This window comes from Chelonia mydas, chromosome 17 (assembly GCF_015237465.2).
Source record: "Chelonia mydas isolate rCheMyd1 chromosome 17, rCheMyd1.pri.v2, whole genome shotgun sequence".
NCBI lineage: Eukaryota > Metazoa > Chordata > Testudines > Cheloniidae > Chelonia > Chelonia mydas.
The window spans coordinates 24165761-24186886 of record NC_051257.2 but is presented as its reverse complement, the minus strand read 5'-3'; the positions used below and the strand labels follow the sequence as shown (position 1 = coordinate 24186886).

The 21126-nt window shown below is 51.8% G+C and overlaps 1 protein-coding gene across 29 annotated transcripts in view; it reads right to left on the bottom strand.

Moving 5' to 3' along the window:
• Window positions 1-21126, bottom strand: part of ELN (elastin) — a 112579-nt gene that overhangs the window by 38673 nt on the left and 52780 nt on the right. For 23 of the 29 annotated variants that reach the window (XM_043531138.1, XM_043531122.1, XM_037880683.2 and 20 more), the window contains 4 exons: window positions 11115-11261; window positions 10973-11020; window positions 5433-5579; window positions 5291-5338 (listed from right to left, as the gene is read on the bottom strand). In XM_043531138.1, coding sequence (XP_043387073.1) covers window positions 5291-5338; window positions 5433-5579; window positions 10973-11020; window positions 11115-11261 — 390 coding nt within the window. The remainder of the gene's footprint in view (window positions 1-5290; window positions 5339-5432; window positions 5580-10972; window positions 11021-11114; window positions 11262-21126) is intronic. The other 6 variants (XM_043531141.1, XM_043531139.1, XM_043531140.1 and 3 more) reach the window with 2 other exon arrangements.

Sequence of the window (21126 nt, the reverse complement as noted above, 5' to 3'; positions counted from 1 at the left end):
TGGCCAGAGGGCAGCAGGAGAGTGTTAGAAGGGAGCCTCATTCCCTGTAGAGGGAAGAAAGTTCACTATAGATTAATTAAAGCACCTGAAGCCAATTAAAGTACCTGAAGCCAGTCACATGATAAAAACCCCCTGCTTCAGCCAGACAGGAGAAGGAGTTGAAGCAGAGTGGATTGGTGTTGGAGCAGAGAGCCGTTTGGAGGAGTTGAAGCAGAGTGGATTGGTGTTGGAGCAGAGAGCAGTTTGGAGCAGTGGAAACAGAGTGGATTGGCGTTGGAGCAGAGAGCAGTTTGGAGGAGTTGAAGTGGAGTGGATTGGCGTTGGAGCAGAGATCCGTTTGGAGGAGTTGAAGCAGAGTGGATTGGCGTTGGAGCAGAGAGCCGTTTGGAGGAGTTGAAGCAGAGTGGATTGGCGTTGGAGCAGAGAGCCATTTGGAGGAGTTGAAGCAGAGTGGATTGGCGTTGGAGCAGAGGGCAGTTTGGAGGAGTTGAAGTGGAGTGGATTGGTGTTGGAGCAGAGAGCCGTTTGGAGGAGTTGAAGCGGAGTGGATTGGCGTTGGAGCAGAGGGCAGTTTGGAGGAGTTGAAGCGGAGTGGATTGGCGTTGGAGCAGAGAGCCGTTTGGAGGAGCTGAAGCGGAGTGGATTGGCGTTGGGGCAGAGAGCCGTTTGGAGGGAAGCAGAGGAGAGTTTGGAGAAGTGCTGCAGTGGGCTAAGAAGACCAAGACCCCAGGTAAAGAGACACTTGGTTTGTGCAGAGGAGGGCAGGAAGCCCCAGAAGCTGAAGGGCAGGAGAGGGAAGTAGCCCAGGGGAAGGAATCGCTAGTTCTAGTGGTTTACCGCTATCCCTAGGGCCCCTGGGCTGGGACCCGGAGTAGAGGGTGGGCCCAAGTCCCTCCCTCTCCACTCCCCTCCTCTAGGACACTAGTGGGACAGTTCATACCCCAGTTCAGGGGCAAGAAATGGTGCCCTGAGGGCCCCCCCCCCCCTCGAGAAGAGAAAGCGCGAGACCCTTCATACTGGTGCAGGCAATTTGCCACAAGTGTTTTGGAGGGCAGACAATTTATGACTTTACCTTGTATAAGCTTTATAGAGAGTAAAACGGATCTTTTGGGGTTCAGGCTCCCAGAAAGGCTGAACACTGGGTGCTGGGAAACTCCCTGTTAACGGAGAAGCCCCTGGCTGAGTGAATCTCAGTTCCAGTGAACTGCAAAGAGGTGTGGCCCAACCTCTGGGTCTGTGCTGGAGCTGACTGGAGTGTCTCACTCAGCAGGAGAAGAGTGGAGGGGCGCCTTTTCTGGCAGGAGGGTTGTTCTCAGTGGTATCCCAGCTCATTGAGTGACAGTCTCGGGGAGAGTCTCTGTGATCGAACCCGTCACAGGCTCATTAAGGAGAATCCACGGTACCAAGGACTATCACAGGATCTGTGTACAGTGAAGAATTCTCAGAGGGGGCACGTAAACAATGGACAATTTTTGACTCAGATCATAGCAAAAGATTTTTCCAGCAAGCTGGAAGAACCTATAAAGGAGGGGAAGTGACATCATCACTTGGCCTCACTCCCCTCACAACTCAATACCTGGAAACAAATCTGGAGAACGAAGCCTTTGAACAGGGAAGGGTTGGGATTTCTCAGGCTGAAAAGAGGAATCCCAGCCTGTGGATGAAGGAACTATACCATCAGGGTGAGACAATGCTTGATTCAAATCCTATCTAGTTTATAGAACTCAGATTGCGCTTCTATTTTTCTTTCTTAGGTAACCAAATTTGATCTCTACGCTTACTACGTATAATCACTTTAAATCTCTCTGTCTGCTGTTAATAAATCTGTTTTATATTTTACCTAAGACACTGTGTTTGGGTTGAAGTGCTTGGGGAATCTCAGCTCAGGTTACAAAGGCTGGTGTGTGTCCTCTCCACATTGAGGTAGGGGTGGACTGGGTAATGAACTTACACTGCTCAGGCTTCACAAAAAAGAAGCTTACAAGAAGTGGAAGATTGGACAAATGACCAGGGAAGAGTATAAAAATATTGCTCGGGGATGCAGGAGTGAAATCAGGAAGGCCAAATCACACCTGGAGTTGCAGCTAGCAAGAGATGTTAAGAGTAACAAGAAGGGTTTCTCCAGGTATGTTAGCAACAAGAAGGAAGTCAAGGAAAGTGGGGGCCTCTTACTGAATGAGGGAGGCAACCTAGTGACAGAGGATGTGGAAAAAGCTAATGTACTCAATGCTTTTTTTGCCTCTGTCTTCACGAAGACAGGTTTCAGAGTAACAGCTGTGTTAGTCTGTATTCGCAAAAAGAAAAGGAGTACTTGTGGCACCTTAGAGACTAACCAATTTATTTGAGCATAAGCTTTCGTGAGCTACAGCTCACTTCATCGGATGCATACTGTGGAAAGTGTAGAAGATCTTTTTATACACACAAAGCATGAAAAAATACCTCCCCCCACCCCACTCTCCTGCTGGTAATAGCTTATCTAAAGTGATCACTCTCCTTACAATGTGTATGATAATCAAGTTGGGCCATTTCCCGCACAAATCCAGGTTTTTTCCCCCCCTCCTCCCCTCCCCCACAAACACACACAAACCCACTCTCCTGCTGGTAATAGCTTATCTAAAGTGACCACTCTCCTTACAATGTGTATGATAATCAAGGTGGGCCCACCTTGATTATCATACACACTGTAAGGAGAGTGATCACTTTAGATAAGCAATTACCAGCAGGAGAGTGGGGTGGGGGAAGGTATTTTTTCATGCTTTGTGTGTATAAAAAGATCTTCTACACTTTCCACAGTATGCATCCGATGAAGTGAGCTGTAGCTCACGAAAGCTTATGCTCAAATAAATTGGTTAGTCTCTAAGGTGCCACAAGTACTCCTTTTCTTTTTGTCTTCACGAACAAGATCAGCTCCCAGACTACTGCATGGGGCAGCACAGCATGGGGAGGAGGTGACCAGCCCTCTGTGGAGAAAGAAGTGGTTTGCGACTATTTAGAAAAGCTGGACGAGCACAAGTCCATGGGGCCAGATGCGCTGCATCCGAGAGTGCTAAAGGAGTTGGCGGATGTGATTGCAGAGCCATTGGCCATTACCTTTGAAAACTCATCGCGATCGGGGGAAGTCCCGGACGACTGGAAAAAGGCTAATGTAGTGCCCATCTTTAAAAAGGGAAGGAGGAGGATCCAGGGAACTACAGGCCAGTCAGCCTCACCTCAGTCCCTGGAAAAATCATGGAGCAGGTCCTCAAGGAATCAATTCTGAAGCTCTTAGAGGAGAGGAAAGTGATCAGGAAAGTGATCAGCAGGGATTCACCAAGGGCAAGTCATGCCTGACTAATCTAATTGCCTTCTATGGCAAGATAACTGGCTCTGTGGATGAGGGGAAAGCGGTGGACGTGTTATTCCTTGATTTTAGCAAAGCTTTTGACACGGTCTCCCACAGTATTCTTGTCAGCAAGTTAAAGAAGTATGGGCTGGATGAATGAACTCTAAGGTGGATAGAAAGTTGGCTAGATTGTCGGGCTCAACGGGTAGTGATCAATGGCTCCATGTCTAGTTGGCAGCTGGTATCAAGTGGAGTGCCCCACGGGTCGGTCCTGGGGCCGGTTTTGTTCAATATCTTCATAAATGATCTGGAGGATGGTGTGGATTGCACCCTCAGCAAGTTTGCAGATGACACTAAACTGGGAGGAGAGGTAGATATGCTGGAGGGAAGGGATAGGATACAGAGGGCCCTAGACAAATTAGAGGATTGGGCCAAAAGAAATCTGATGAGGTTCAACAAGGACAAGTGCAGAGTCCTGCACTTAGGACGGAAGAATCCCATGCACTGCTACAGACTAGGGACCGAATGGCTCGACAGCAGTTCTGCAGAAAAGGACCTAGGGGTTACAGTGGACGAGAAGCTGGATATGAGTCAACAGTGTGCCCTTGTTGCCAAGAAGGCCAATGGCATTTTGGGATGTATAAGTAGGGGCATTGTCAGCAGATCGAGGGACGTGATCGTTCCCCTCTATTCGACATTGGTGAGGCCTCATCTGGAGTACTGTGTCCAGTTTTGGGCCCCACACTACAAGAAGGATGTGGAAAAATTGGAAAACGTCCAGCGGAGGGCAACAAAAATGATTAGGGGACTGGAACATACGACTTATGAGGAGAGGCTGAGGGAACTGGGATTGTTTAGTCTGTGGAAGAAAAGAATGAGGGGGGATTTGATAGCTGCTTTCAACTACCTGAAAGGGGGTTCCAAAGAGGATGGATCTAGACTGTTCTCAGTGGTAGCTGATGACAGAACAAGGAGTAATGGTCTCAAGTTGCAGTGGGGGAGGTTTAGGTTGGATATTAGGAAAACCTTTTTCACTAGGAGGGTGGTGAAACACTGGAATGCGTTACCTAGGGAGGTGGTGGAATCTCTTTCCTTAGATATTTTTAAGGTCAGGCTTGGCAAAGCCCTGGCTGGGATGATTTAGTTGGGGATTGGTCCTGCTTTGAGCAGGGGGTTGGACTAGATGACCTCCTGAGGTCCCTTCCAACCCTAATATACTATGATTCTATGAGTGCAGCCCTGGGGTCCTAAGCTGCGGAGCTGGAGGAATTGGCTCGAGCCCCTCTTGTTGGTTAGTGAGTGGCTGGCAAAAGCATTCAAGTAACTCAGCTGGGTGTGTCCCTGCCTGTGGATGTCTGTGTAAGTGCAGTACCTGGAGAGATTTGCAGCTTGTCACAGCAATGCAATGTGAGAGGGAGTCCAGGTTGGTGAGACAGAGGGCTCAGCGGTACCCCAGGTCCAGGTTGCACCCTAGGGAACCCATCACACCCGGGCCCTGGTGCGGTGCTCTGGGAATTCACTGACCGGCACATCCCAAATGGCTTCGCTCACAGCCCTCAAAACTGAGCCGTGGGGCAGAAGCCTGCGCAGAGTGACAGGGGAACACGCTCTGCGCCGTCACACTGTCCTAGGCTTCCCCTCGGTATCTGCTGGCTGCAGGGAGCCTGGCTTGTAGCGGGAGCTGGGCTCCCAACTCGCTCGCTGGCCACCATGCTCCCCATCACCAGTGGACCAAAGGCAGGAGCTCTCTATGCCACGTGCTGCAGGACAGGGTGAAGCTCCATGGGGAACGGGGAGGGGAGGGATGTGAATATATCCCAGACATGCCAGTGGCTCCACTGATTGCTCCCAAAGGGACAGACTGTCTCTGGGCTCGGATCCAAGTAGCTACACACTTCCAGGAGTGACAGGCGGGCACCCCATCACCATGGGCTGCACGGAGGGAGAAGGGGGAGGGAGCCAGCTTACCGTACTTGGCGGCTTTTGCTGCTGCTGCCGCTCCTGCTGGGATTCCAGCTGTTTGGGACACAGTAGAGAGAGAGTCAGGGCTCTGAGATGGGGAGAACACAACCCCACAGGCCCATCAGTCAGTCGAATTGTGCAACTTCACCTCCAACTCCTGGGACACCGCCAATACCGGGCACCACGCCAGGGACAGCGCCGACACCGGGCACCACGCCAGGGATACCGCCGACACCAGGCACCAAGCCAGGGACAGCGCCGACACCGGGCACCAGGCCTCCAACACCAGCCGCTCCTGCAGAGTTAGAGGAGAGAAACCCAGTCCCGGTCAACGCAAATACCCTAAGTGCCCAGTGGAACCGGGCCAGTGCTATTCTGCTGCTGTGCGCTCCCATCATGTCAGACACACCAAAGGAAGGGGCACTGTAAACATCCTGCGCCATCCTGCCTGTTCATCTCAGCAATATACTAGAAGGACAGTCCGATGGGATAGGAATTCATTCTTCAAGGGACTGAAACATCTGCTCCAGCAGGAACTAGGGAGGGTGTTAAAAGGCAACTGCTAAAGATATACAAATGTGCCGGACTGGATAACCTACACTCAAGAGTTTTAAAGAGCTGGCCGAGGAGGTGCCGGCACTGTTAATGTTGATGTAACAAATCTTCAAACCTGGGCAAGTCCCAGAAGACTAGCAAAATTCCAATGTGTGCCAGTATTCAAATGAGAAAGTGGGATAGAATCATCAAATCATAGAATCATAGACTTTAAGGTCAGAAGGGACCATTATGATCATCTAGTCTGACCTCCTGCACAATGCAGGCCACAGAATCTCACCCACCCACTCCTGTAACCAACCCCTAACCTATGTCTGAGCTACTGAAGTCCTCAAATCATGGTTTAAAGACTTCAAGGTGCAGAGAATCCTTCAGCAAGTGACCCGTGCCCAACGGTTCAGAGGAAGGTGAAAAACCCCTAGGGTCTCTGCCAATCTGCCCGGGAGGAAAATTCCTTCCCAACCCCAAATATGGCGATCAGTTAAACCCTGAGCATGTGGGCAAGACTCACCAGCCAGATACCTAGGACTCACCAGCCAGACAATCTGTAGTAACTCAGATCCCACCCCATCTAACATCCCATCACAGGCCATTGGGCATATTTACCGCTAATAGTCAAAGATTAATTCATTACCAAAATTAGGCTATCCCATCATACCATCCCCTCCATAAACTTATCAAGCTTAATCTTGAAGCCAGATATGTCCTTTGCCCCCACTGCTCCACTTGGAAGGCTGTTCCAGAACTTCACTTCTCTGATGGTTAGAAACCTTCATCTAATTTTGAGTCTAAACTTCCTGGTGGCCAGTTTATATCCATTTGTTCTTGTGTCCACATTGGTACTGAGCTTAAATAATTCCTCTCCCTCTCTGGTATTTATCCCTCTGAAAAATTATCGAGAGCAATCATATCTCCCCTCAGCCTTCTTTTGGTTAGGCTAAACAAGCCAAGCTCTTTGAGTCTCCTTTCATAAGATAGGTTTTCCATTCCTTGGATCATCCTAGTAGCCCTTCTCTGTACCTGTTCCAGTTTGAATTCATCCTTCTTAAACATGGGAGACCAGAACTGCACACAGTATTCCAGGTGAGGTCTCACCAGTGCCTTGTATAATGGTACTAACACCTCCTTATCCCTACTGGAAATACCTCGCCTGATGCATCCCAAGACTGAATTAGCTTTTTTCACGGCCATATCACATTGGCGGCTCATGGTCATCCTGTGATCAACCAATACTCCAAGGTCTTTCTCCTCCTCTGTTACTTCCAAGTGATGCGTCCCCAGCTTATAACCAAAACTCTTGTTATTAATCCCTAAATGCATGACCTTACACTTCTCACTATTAAATTTCATCCTATTACTATTACTCTAGTTTTCAAAGTCATCCAGATCTTCCTGTATGATATCCCAGTCCTTCTCTAAATTGGCAATACCTCCCAGCTTTGTGTCATCCACAAACTTTATTAGCACACTCCCACTTTTTGTGCGGAGGTCAGTAATAAAAAGATTAAATAAAATTGGTCCCAAAACCGATCCCTGAGGAACTCCACTGGTAACCTCCCTCCAGTCTGACAGTTCACCTTTCAGTGTGGCCCGTTGTAGTCTCCCCTTTAACCAGTTCCTTATCCACCTTTCAATTTTCATGTTGATTCCTATCTTTTCCAATTTAGCTAAAAGAAATCGAGGTAAATTAGAACCATTACGAAAAGGAGTACTTGTGGCACCTTAGAGACTAACCAATTTATTTGAGCATAAGCTTTCGTGAGCTACAGCTCACTTCATCCGATGAAGTGAGCTGTAGCTCATGAAAGCAGTCTCTAAGGTGCCACAAGTACTCCTTTTCTTTTTGAGAATACAGACTAACACGGCTGTTACTCTAGAACCATTACGTTTCCTTTGTATAAAAAATCTGTTACCTTCTCAAAGAAGGAGATCAGGCTGGGTTGGCAGGATCTACCTTTTGTAAAACCATGTTGAATTTTGTCCTATTTACCATTGACCTCAATGTCCTTAACTACTTTCTCCTTCAGAATTTTTTCCAAGACCTGGCATACGACAGATGTCAAACTAACAGGCCTGTCGTTACCTTGATAACTTTTTTCCCCTTTCTTAAAAATAGGAACTATGTTAGCAATTCTCCAGTCATACGGTACAACTCCTGAGTTTACAGATTCATTAAAAATTCTTGCTAATGGGCTTGCAATTTCATGTGCCAATTCCTTTAATATTCTTGGATGAAGATTATCTGGGCCCCCTGATTTAGTCCCATTAAGCTGTTCGAGTTTGGCTTCAACCTCAGATGTGGTAATATCTACCTCCATATCTTCATTCCCATTTGTCATCCTACCATTATCCCTGAGCTCCTCATTAGCCTCATTAAAGACTGAGGCAAAATATTTGTTTAGATATTGGGCCATGCCTAGATTATCCTTCAATCCAATCCACTTCCCTAACTAATTTCCTTAATTTTTTAAAGTTCGCCCTTTTGAAATCAAAAACCCTAGTCACAGATCTATTTTTGTTTATCCTTCTATTCAGTTTGAACTGAATTAGCTCATGATCGCTCGAACCAAGGTTGTCCCTTACAAGTACTCCTTTTCTTTTTACGAATACAGACTAACACGGCTGTTACTCTGAAACCTTACAACCATGTCTTCTATTAGGTCCTCACTGCTCACCAAAACTGAAACTAAAATGGCATCCCCTCTAGTCGGTTCAGGAACTCCTTGGTGAAGGAATCCATCAGCTATCGCATCCACGAAAATCTGAGCCCTATTATTATTACGAGCACTTGTCCTCCAGTCTATATCTGGGAAGTTAAAGTCTCTCATGATCACACAATTCCCATTAGTATTTACTTCATTAAAAACATTAAGGAGGACGCTATCCATACCCAGATCGGATCCTGGTGGTCTATAGCACACCCCAGGCACTATCCCAGGTGAGGCTTGAGGGCTGCATTGGGCTTCGGAAATTGTATGGAGTCTGGTTAGGGGAGGGTGTGCCTCCTCAAACAGCCAGGCGTGGCCCAGCCCCTTATCCCTCCCGCCCCCGGCTTCTCGCCCCCTGTCGCCCACCCCGGGACTCCTGCCACATCCATCCCACCCTGCTCCCTGTCCCCTGACCGCCCCCAAAACCCCCACCCCTGACTGCCCCCCGGACCACTGCCCCATCCAACCCCTTCTCCTTCCTGACTACCCCGCCCCCCGGGACCCCTGCCCCCATTCAACTCCCCACCCCCTGACCGGCCCGACCCCTAGCCATACTCCCGCCCCCGGACCACCACCTCCCAAACTCTCCTGCCCTCTATCCAACCCCCTGGCTCCCTGCCCCCGACCACGCTGCCTGGAGCACCGGTGGCTGGCGGCGCGGCTGCACCAGGACAGGTAGCCAGGCCGCCCGGCTGGAGCCAGCCTAGAGACGGGGTCAGGCCAGGCCCCAGGAGCTCGCAGCCCCCCCACCTGAGCATCGCGCTGGCAGCGCAGTGAGCTGAGGCTGCGGGGGAGGGGGAACAGCAGGGGCGGGGCCGGGGGCTAGTCTCCCAGGCCAGGAGCTCAGGGGCTGGGCAGGAGGGTCCTGGAGGCCGGATGTGCCCCGTGGGCCGTAGTTTGCCCACCTCTGCTCAAGTAGCTTTCTTCCCCGATGTGATTTTTGCCCAGACAGACTCTCTCTTATCCATTCCATCACTTCTAATTTCTTTACAGTCGACCTCGTCATTGATATACAATGCTACTCCACCACCTTTGCCTTTATTTCTGTCTTTCCTGAACAGCACATGCCCTTCCACACCTGTACTCCAGTCATGGAGTCCAGGGATGACCTGGGGAGCTATAGGCCAGGTAGCCTGACATCAGTCCTGGGCAAAGTCATGGAAGGGCTGATATGGAATGCAGTCAGGAAAGTATTAAGGATAGCAGCATCCATGTCAGCCCTACAGTTAGGGAGACAAAGGAAACTATGTGGCCATAACAATGGGAGGACTGGACCATTCATGGTGCCCGGTCAGAGCGCAGATGAAGTGGGAGGCCAACGGGGGCCAGTCTTTGTTCCCAGGTCCTCAGCACTTGGCCCCAGACTAAGATAAGGTGCGGGGAGAAACTTTAATTTACATTGCTGGCGATAGGTCCCTCTGGGACCAAGTGCCAGTGGGAAATCTAGCTCTGGGAGATGCCCTCCTTTTGCTCACTTTGACCCCCTGTCTCCTCCCTCATCTGACACCCCCTCCTCCATCCCAACATGCCCTTCCCCTGATCACCCATCCCCTGGCTCATCTGACATCCCCTCCTTCACTCCAACACGCCCCTCCCCCCACAACCCTCCCCTCCCTCTCCTGACAGCCCTCCTCTCTCACACCTTGACACGCGTCTCCTCTCCCTCACTTGAAGTGCCCTGTCCCTCCTTCAGCAGAGACCCCTTTTCCTTTCCCCCAGCACACCCCCTGCCTCACCCAGCACCACATGGCAGTGCCGGCTTGAGGTCAGTGAAGCCAACTCAGCAAGCCTTGCACTGCACAGATTCCCCCCACACCAGGAATTCCCCATGGTCCTTCTCTTCCTTCTTGCATCCTGCAGTGTGCGCTTGACGGATTGGGAACTGTGGCCATTATGTATGAAGTGGATTCACACAGGCTGATGATAGAGCTGAAAAGATCATGCCCTGGGCCCTGGCGAGGGGCTCTGGGAATTCACTGACCGGCACATCCCAAACGGCTTCGTCCGCAGCCCTCGAAACTGAGCCGTGGGGCAGCAGCCTGCCCAGAGTAACAGGGGAATGCGCTCTGCGCTGTCACACTGTCTGAAGCTTCCCCATGCTTTCTACTGGCTGCAGGGAGCCTGGCTTGTAGTCGGAGCTGGGCTCCCAACTCGCTTGCTGGCCACCGTGCCCCCCATTGCCAGTGGACCTAAGGCAGGAGCTCTCTATGCCACGTGCTGCAGGACAGGGTGAAGCTCCAAGGGGAACGGGGAGGGGAGGGATGTGAATATATCCCAGACATGCCAGTGGCTCCACTGATTGCTCCCAAAGGGACAGACTGTCTCTGGGCTTGGATCCAAGTAGCTACACACTTCCAGGAGTGACAGGCGGGCACCCCATCACCATGGGCTGCACGGAGGGAGAAGGGGGAGGGAGCCAGCTTACCGTACTTGGCGGCTTTTGCTGCTGCTGCCGCTCCTGCTGGGATTCCAACTGTTTGGGACACAGTAGAGAGAGAGTCAGGGCTCTGAGACGGGGAGAACACAACCCCACAGGCCCATCAGTCAGTTGAATTGTGCAACTTCACCTCCAACTCCTGGGACACCGCCGACACCGGGCACCACGCCAGGGACAGCGCCGACACCGGGCACCACGCCAGGGACAGCGCCGACACCAGGCACCAAGCCAGGGACAGCGCCGACACCGGGCACCAGGCCTCCAACACCAGCCGCTCCTGCAGCGTTAGAGGAGAGAAACCCAGTCCCGGTCAACGCAAATACCCTAAGTGCCCAGTGGAGCCGGGCCAGTGCTATTCCGCTGCTGTGCGCTCCCATCATGTCAGACACACCAAAGGAAGGGGCACTGTAAACATCCTGCGCCATCCTGCCCGTTCATCTCAGCAATATACTAGAAGGACAGTCCGATGGGATAGGAATTCAATCTCCAAGGGACTGAAACATCTGCTCCAGCAGGAACTAGGGAGGGTGTTAAAAGGCAAATGCTAAAGATATACAAATGTGCCGGACTGGATAACCTACACTCAAGAGTTTTAAAGAGCTGGCCGAGGAGGTGCCGGCACTGTTAATGTAATAAATCTTCAAACCTGGGCAAGTCCCAGAAGACTAGCAAAATGCCAATGTGTGCCAGTATTCAAATGGGAAAGTGGGATAGAATCATCAAATCATAGAATCATAGACTTTAAGGTCAGAAGGGACCATTATGATCATCTAGTCTGACCTCCTGCACAATGCAGGCCACAGAATCTCACCCACCCACTCCAGTAACCAACCCCTAACCTATGTCTGAGCTACTGAAGTCCTCAAATCATGGTTTAAAGACTTCAAGGTGCAGAGAATCCTTCAGCAAGTGACCCGTGCCCCACGCTGCAGAGGAAGGTGAAAAACCCCTATGGTCTCTGCCAATCTGCCCTGGAGGAAAATTTCTTCCTGACCCCAAATATGGCAATTAGTTAAACCCTGAGCACGTGGGCAAGACTCACCAGCCAGACAATCTGTAGTAACTCAGATCCCACTCCATCTAACATCCCATCACAGGCCATTGGGCATATTTACCGCTAATAGTCAAAGATCAATTCATTGACAAAATTAGGCTATCCCATCATACCATCCTCTCCATAAACTTATCAAGCTTAATCTTGAAGCCAGATATGTCTTTTGCCCCCACTGCTCCACTTGGAAGGCTGTTCCAGAACTTCACTTCTCTGATGGTTAGAAACCTTCATCTAATTTTGAGTCTAAACTTCCTGGTGGCCAGTTTATATCCATTTGTTCTTGTGTCCACATTGGTACTGAGCTTAAATAATTCCTCTCCCTCTCTGGTATTTATCCCTCTGAAAAATTATCGAGAGCAATCATATCTCCCCTCAGCCTTCTTTTGGTTAGGCTAAACAAGCCAAGCTCTTTGAGTCTCCTTTCATAAGACAGGTTTTCCATTCCTTGGATCATCCTAGTAGCCCTTCTCTGTACCTGTTCCAGTTTGAATTCATCCTTCTTAAACATGGGAGACCAGAACTGCACACAGTATTCCAGGTGAGGTCTCACCAGTGCCTTGTATAATGGTACTAACACCTCCTTATCCCTACTGGAAATACCTCGCCTGATGCATCCCAAGACTGAATTAGCTTTTTTCACGGCCACATCACATTGGCGGCTCATGGTCATCCTGTGATCAACCAATACTCCAACGTCTTTCTCCTCCTCTGTTACTTCCAAGTGATACGTCCCCAGCTTATAACCAAAACTCTTGTTATTAATCCCTAAATGCATGACCTTACACTTCTCACTATTAAATTTCATCCTATTACCATTACTCTAGTTTACAAAGTCATCCAGATCTTCCTGTATGATATCCCAGTCCTTCTCTAAATTGGCAATACCTCCCAGCATTGTGTCATCCACAAACTTTATTGGCACATTCCCACTTTTTGTGCGGAGGTCAGTAATAAAAAGATTAAATAAGATTGGTCCCAAAACCGATCCCTGAGGAACTCCACTGGTAATCTCCCTCCAGTCTGACAGTTCACCTTTCAGTAGGACCTTTTGTAGTCTCCCCTTTAAGCAGTTCCTTATCCACCTTTCAATTTTCATGTTGATCCCTATCTTTTCCAATTTAGCCAAAAATTCCCCATGTGGAATCGTAACAAACGCCTTACTGAAATCGAGGTAAATTAGAACCATTACGTTTCCTTTGTCTAAAAAATCTGTTACCTTCTCAAAGAAGGAGATCAGGCTGGGTTGGCAGGATCTACCTTTTGTAAAACCATGTTGAATTTTGTCCCATTTACCATTGACCTCAATGTCCTTAACTACTTTCTCCTTCAGAATTTTTTCCAAGACCTCACATACGACAGATGTCAAACTAACAGGCCTGTAGTTACCTTGATAACTTTTTTTCCCTTTCTGAAAAATAGGAACTATGTTAGCAATTCTCCAGTCATACGGTACAACTCCTGAGTTTACAGATTCATTAAAAATTCTTGCTAATGGGCTTGCAATTTCATGTGCCAATTCCTTTAATATTCTTGGATGAAGATTATCTGGGCCCCCTGATTTAGTCCCATTAAGCTGTTCGAGTTTGGCTTCAACCTCAGATGTGGTAATATCTACCTCCATATCCTCATTCCCATTTGTCATCCTACCATTATCCCTGAGCTCCTCATTAGCCTCATTAAAGACTGAGGCAAAGTATTTGTTTAGATATTGGGCCATGCCTAGATTATCCTTCAATCCAATCCACTTCCCTAACTAATTTCCTTAATTTTTTAAAGTTCGCCCTTTTGAAATCAAAAACCCTAGTCACAGATCTATTTTTGCTTATCCTTCTATTCAGTTTGAACTGAATTAGCTCATGATCGCTCGAATCAAGGTTGTCCCTTACAACCATGTCTTCTATGAGGTCCTCACCGCTCACCAAAACTGAAACTAAAATGGCAACCCCTCTAGTCGGTTCAGGAACTCCTTGGTGAAGGAATCCGTCAGCTATCGCATCCACGAAAATCTGAGCCCTATGTCACGGAGTCCCTGGGCGATGCTCTGGAACTGCTCCCCATGAAGCCAGGCAGGACTCTGGGGCAGTCGCCTTTCTTTGAGCACCCTGTCTTCAGGACACACAGCTCATACGGCTTCCACCTTCCTGGGTCTGACCTCGGAGCATTCAGCATCCTCTGCCCCTCCGTGTGCTTCCCACAGCGAGTCCGCCCAGGCGGGGTCCTGGGGAAGCCAGAGGGTCCTGCACCCCAACTTTGCAGTCAGACGTGACTCTCAGCCAGCCAGTAAAACAGAGGTTTATTAGACAACAGGAACATGGTCTAAAACAAAAGGAGTACTTGTGGCACCTTAGAGACTAACCAGTTTATTTGAGCATGAGCTTTCGTGAGCTACAGCTCACTTCATCGGATGCATGCATAAAATGGTCTAAAACAGAGCTTGCAGGTGCAGAGAACCGGACCTCTCAGCTGGGTCCATTTTGGGGGGCAGTGAGCCAGACAACCACGTCTGCACTTCACTCCATGTCCCAGCCAGCCCCAAACTGAAACTCCCCCCAGCCCCTCCTCCCCTGGGCTTTGTTCCTTTCCCAGGCCAGGTCACCGGATTCCTGTGTTCTCCAACTCTTTAGCTCTCACCTTGCAGGAGGGAAGGGCCAGGCCATCAGTTGCCAGGAAACAGGGTGTCGGCCATTCTCTGTGTCCAGACCCCTGCACACACCTGCCCTCTAGGGCTCTGCAATGATCCTACACCCTTACCCCACCACCTAGATACTTAAGAACTGCATAGGGGAAACTGAGGCACCCCCACATTATTCAGAGGAAACATTAAGAACAGTACCGTTTCGTCACATCTCTCCCCCCTTCGAGATCGAACTGAGCGGGGTCACTTTAGCCGGTGACCTGGGAAAGTTCGAAGCCACCAACGTTCCTATGGATGACCCAGCATCTCTCCCATTTCTTGGTAGGAGTTACACCAGGCCCTTCCAGTTTCACGCCCTCCCTTAGGTCGGGGTGGTCGATAGCACTCGCAGGCCACATGTGGGAAGGTTTATGCGGCCCGTGCCCTTTGGCCACCCCCAAAACCGCAGGGGGTCAAACTGGGATTGGGTCTTCTCCCCAACAAGCTGGCCAAACACAGCCACTTGGTTAGAGGACTGTTTAACTTTCTTAACAGCTTTCACTTCATCTGAGACCTTCTCAAAGCTATCCACATTGGGTCTTTCAACAGGAAAGTCAGTGGATCCATTCACAACAGAAAATTTCTGGCTGTTAGGAACTGAAACTTTCTGGATTAAATCACTTTCACACCCTTCAGTTGCAGTAAACTGCTTGCAAAGACTTCATGAGGATTCCTTTCCCTAGGGCTTTTCTATGCAACAACTCACCCCTCACAGAAATTCTGCCCTTACCCTCTTTACCGAGGGCTTGCTCTAGAGGAACACTTTCCTGAGCAACAACAGACTCTTTCTGGGTCTCCCTTACATCCAGAATTACCTCTGGCCCATCTGGCAGATTCCTACACAATCCCCTTTCAGGCAAACTGACAGACTTCCTAGATAAAAGGTCAGAAGCATTCTCCTTCCCTTTGCCACACACAAGTTCAGGAATCTTTTCCTTCTTGATACAGTTTTCCACACCCTCAGTAAGTAACACAATCACATCACCTTTATGCTCTCTTTGTGCCCTGGCTAGGATCTCACCCCCATTAGACAGAGTTGCGACACCCTTTCCCAAAAACACACTAGCAACAGGCAAAATACAAGCACCAGAATTGTCTGGTCTCTGGGATTTTGCATAGACACTAACTGGATGCGACCTAGTTACAGGGCCATTCTCCCGAGCAGACCCAAACTTAGGGCCATTCCCTTCCTGGGCTTTAGCGGAATCCAGAACCAACTCTGAGACAACTGCACTACCCTCAGCCATCACAGGCTGAAAGGCCCCTTCTGTCTGCTCCAAGATAAAGAAGAGCCGGACACACTTTCTCCTTTACCAGACACACAGCTTGGGGTCTCTTTCCCCTTGTACCAGCACACAAGGCTGGTCACAGACAACTGCTTGGAGATCAGGGTAGCTCCCTCCATAGGCAAGTCAATACCCCTGACAGACACAGGCACATTTCCTTCACTGTCCCACTTCTCCACCCAGGTAATAGGTAAGGTCCAGGGACACTCATCTTCCACTCTCCTCGCCTTCCCACCCTGCTGACTAGACACAGCCATCATCTCACAAGGCTGCCTAGGCTCATCCAGACTTTCCTTACCCAGCACCTTGCCACTCCCCACAGATCCCCTGCCCTGCCTGTGTCTCCCCGCCCTCAGCTGGGGTCTCAGCTCCCACTGTGCTCAGCGCTGCCCTTGCTGTCCCAGTGGGGGTAGGCAGCGAGTTCCCTGCTTTCCTCACTGCATCAGAGCCAGGGTGAGCCCCTTCTCCAGTGTGCAAGGGGGGCAGGGAACATCTCTCTGTCCCACCCAACGCCAGGTGTCTGGTTACAGGCAGGCAGGTAGCCTGAGCCTAGCAGCTCCTCCCCACTGCCAGGCAGGTCATCTGCATTTTCACTGACCATTTCCCTCTCCACCGATTGGTTCCCTGGATTCAAATTCAAACCCTTGGCAGTTACAGGAGCAAGGCCTGGATCCTGTCCCAAAGAGACACAGTCGCCCCGCAACAGGGTCTCACAGCTGGTGTCCTGGAGAACCCCAATGACCAGCCAGCCCCACCCCTCCTGGGTCTACACAGGGATCTGGGCCATAGGCAGGGCGAGGGGCTTCGTCCCTGGGACCCTCACCCAGCTCACACAGCCCCTCAGCATCTGGTGAGGCTGCACCACCCAGGGCCTGACAACAGTTCTCTCTGTCCCAGGATCTCGCCACCCCAGGAATGTCTCCCCATTGACCATCACCTTCCGCTCCCACTGGGGGTCCGAGGGGCCTGGCCCCAGGAGACTCCACACAGACATATAGGCTGGGGTCAGGAGTGGGAGCCTGTCCACCTTCCCACCCATCTGGCTGACAGAGTCTATGGCCTTGGGACCCAGCAAGGGAGCTAGACACTGGGGCTTTTCCGCAGGGTCCCCCTGGTTCAGATCGCCAGCCTGCTCAAAGGCAGTGAGGTGGACATCCACAGCCCCCCCTCCTTAACCAGGGGCAGCAATTTAGTCTCGAGGTTCCCTGCGGAACTGGCAACCCGGGGTCTATCCTCACTCACCCCTGGGAGGTCCCCTAGGCATCTCCGCTCCCCCACCGCCAATTCATGCTGCTGTTGCTTCTGCAGCTTTCTCAGGCTACCACTCTCTCTCACAGTCTTCTTGCTCTCTCCGACTCAGCTCCAATCCCGTCTGTCTCCGATCCCCGGATGGGGAACCCAATCGTGAAGACCCTCGTCTGGTCGGGGACAGTAGTCTTGGGGATCCCTGGCTCCCACTCCAGCTGCTCCCAGATCCTGCTATAGCCCCATTTGGGTCAGGAATCTGTTCCTTCGAGCAGCCATCCTCCTCCAGCTGCACGATGAACTGTGCTTTGGTGAACTTTCCAATGCGCAACCCTCTCTTTCTGCACAGGGTTACAATGTCCTTCTTAAGGAGACGGTGACAGGCCATCACTCCACTCTTCCCAAGTTGTTGTGGACTCACAAGCCTGTGTGCTCTCAGCTCCCCACGGTTTCCAGGGAGAACCCCTAGTGTGCCAGCCCTTCTCGAGGTCACCACCTCTTTCCCAGGGTTGAGCGACAGAATCCTCCGCCCCTGGGACCACTCGCTGCAATCCCCAGGGGAACCCTGTTACTGCAAAAGTCCTTCTCTCTCTCAGGGCCAAGCCGCAGGCTCCTCCACCCCTGAGACTGCTCACCTCAGTTCCCAGGGGGACCCCATTACTGCACAATTCTTCTCGCTAGTCACACACTCCCAGGGGTTAACCGTCTCCCGAAACTGCTCCTCTCTGAGCCTTCAGCACGCCTGGTCCTCGTCAATCCCCCTTCGTTTTACTGCTCCCCAGTCACTTACTGCAGGAAGTGCCAACCATGGGGTGCAGTACATCCCACCGCTACCACCAGTTGTCACGGAGTCCCTGGGCGATGCTCTGGAACTGCTCCCCATGAAGCCAGGCAGAACTCTGGGGCAGTCGCCTTTCTGTGAGCAGCCTGTCTTCAGGACACACAGATCACACAGCTTCCACCTTCCTGGGTCTGACCTCGGAGCATTCAGCATCCTCTGCCCCTCCGTGCGCTTCCCACAGCGAGTCCCCCCAGGCGGGGTCCTGGGGAAGGCAGAGGGTCCTGCACCCCAACTTCGCAGTCAGACGTGACTCTCAGCCAGCCAGTAAAACAGAAGGTTTATTAGACGACAGGAACACGGTCTAAAACAGAGCTTGTAGGTGCAGAGAACAGGACCCCTCAGCTGGGTCCATTTTGGGGGGCAGTGAGCCAGACAACCACATCTGCACTTCACTCCATGTCCCAGCCAGCCCCAAACTGAAACTCCCCCCAGCCCCTCCTCCTCTGGGCTTTGTCCCTTTCCCAGGGCCAGGAGGTCACCGGATTCCTGTGTTCTCCAACCCTTTAGCTCTCACCTTGCAGGGGGAAGGGCCCAGGCCATCAGTTGCCAGGAAACAGTGTGTCGGCCATTCTCTGTGTCCAGACCCCTGCACATACCTGCCCTCTAGGGCTCTGCAATGATCATACACCCTTACCCCACCAGCTAGATACTTAAGAACTGCCTAGGGGAAACTGAGGCACCCCCACACTATTCAGAGGAAACATTAAGAACAGTCCCACTTCGTCACACCCTATTATTATTACGAGCACTTGTCCTCCAGTCTATATCTGGGAAGTTAAAGTCTCCCATGATCACACAATTCCCATTAGTATTTACTTCATTAAAAACATTAAAGAGGTCTCTATCCATATCCAGATCGTATCCTGGTGGTCTATAGCACACCCCAAGCACTATCCCAGGGGAGGCTCTAGTGCAGGGGCGGGCAAACTTTTTGGCCTAAGGGCTGCATTGGGCTTCGGAAATTGTATGGAGTCTGGTTAGGGGAGGGTGTGCCTCCCCAAACAGCCAGGCATGGCCCAGCCCCTTTTCCTTCCCCCCCCCCGCCCCAGCTTCTCGCCCCCTGTCGCCCACCCCGGGACTCCTGCCCCATCCATCCCACCCTGCTCCCTGTCCCCTGACCGCCCCCAAAACCCCCACCCCTGACTGCCCCCCGGACCACTGCCCCATCCAACCCCTTCTCCTTCCTGACTACCCCCCCCGGGACCCCTGCCCCATTCAACCCCCCACCCCCTGACCGCCCCAACCCCTAGCCATACTCCCGCCCCCGAACCACCACCTCCCAAACTCCCCTGCCCTCTATCCAACCCCCCGGCTCCCTGTCCCCTGACCACGCTGCCTGGAGCACCGGTGGCTGGCGGCGCGGCTGCACCAGGACAGGTAGCCAGGCCGCCCGGCTGGAGCCAGCCTAGAGACGGGGTCAGGCCAGGCCCCAGGAGCTCGCAGCCCCCCCGCCCGGAGCATCGCGCTGGCAGCGCAGTGAGCTGAGGCTGCGGGGGAGGGGGAACAGCAGGGGCGGGGCCGGGGGCTAGTCTCCCAGGCCAGGAGCTCAGGGGCTGGGCAGGAGGGTCCCGCAGGCCGGATGTGCCCCGTGGGCCGTAGTTTGCCCACCTCTGCTCGAGTAGCTTTCTTCCCCGATGTGATTTTTGCCCAGACAGACTCTCTCTTATCCATTCCATTACTTCTAATTTCTTTACAGTCGACCTCGTCATTGGTATACAATGCTACTCCACCACCTTTGCCTTTATTTCTGTCTTTCCTGAACAGCACATGCCCTTCCACACCTGTACTCCAGTCATGGAGTCCAGGGATGACCTGGGGAGCTATAGGCCAGGTAGCCTGACATCAGTCCTGGGCAAAGTCATGGAAGGGCTGATATGGAATGCAGTCAGGAAAGTATTAAGGATAGCAGCATCCATGTCATCCCTACAGTTAGGGAGACAAAGGAAACTATGTGGCCATAACAAAGGGAAGACTGGACCATTCATGGTGCCCGGTCAGAGCGCAGATGAAGTGGGAGGCCAACGGGGGCCAGTCTTTGTTCCCAGGTCCTCAGCACTTGGCCCCAGACTAAGATAAGGTGCAGGAGGAAACTTTAATTTACATTGCTGGCGATAGGTCCCTCTGGGACCAAGTGCCAGTGGGAAATCTAGCTCTGGGAGATGCCCTCCTTTTGCTCACTTTGACCCCCTGTCTCCTCCCTCATCTGACACCCCCTCCTCCATCCCAACATGCCTTTCCCCTGATCACCCATCCCCTGGCTCATTTGACATCCCCTCCTTCACTCCAACACGCCCCTCCCCCCACAACCCTCCCCTCCCTCTCCTGACAGCCCTCCTCTCTCACACCTTGACACGCGTCTCCTCTCCCTCACTTGAAGTGCCCTGTCCCTCCTTCAGCAGAGACCCCTTTTCCTTTCCCCCAGCACACCCCCTGCCTCACCCAGCACCACATGGCAGTGCCGGCTTGAGGTCAGTGAAGCCAACTCAGCCAGCCTTGCACTGCACAGATTCCCCCCACACCAGGAATTCCCCATGGTCCTTCTCTTCCTTCTTGCATCCTGCAGTGTGCGCTTGACGGATTGGGAACTGTGGCCATTATGTATGAAGTGGATTCACACAGGCTGATGATAGAGCTGAAAAGATCATGCCCTGGGCCCTGGCGAGGGGCTCTGGGAATTCACTGACCGGCACATCCCAAACGGCTTCATCCGCAGCCCTCCAAACTGAGCCATGGGGCAGCAGCCTGCCCAGAGTAACAGGGGAATGCGCTCTGCGCTGTCACACTGTCTGAAGCTTCCCCATGCTTTCTACTGGCTGCAGGGAGCCTGGCTTGTAGTCGGAGCTGGGCTCCCAACTCGCTTGCTGGCCACCGTGCCCCCCATTGCCAGTGGACCTAAGGCAGGAGCTCTCTATGCCACGTGCTGCAGGACAGGGTGAAGCTCCATGGGGAACGGGGAGGGGAGGGATGTGAATATATCCCAGACATGCCAGTGGCTCCACTGATTGCTCCCAAAGGGACAGACTGTCTCTGGGCTTGGATCCA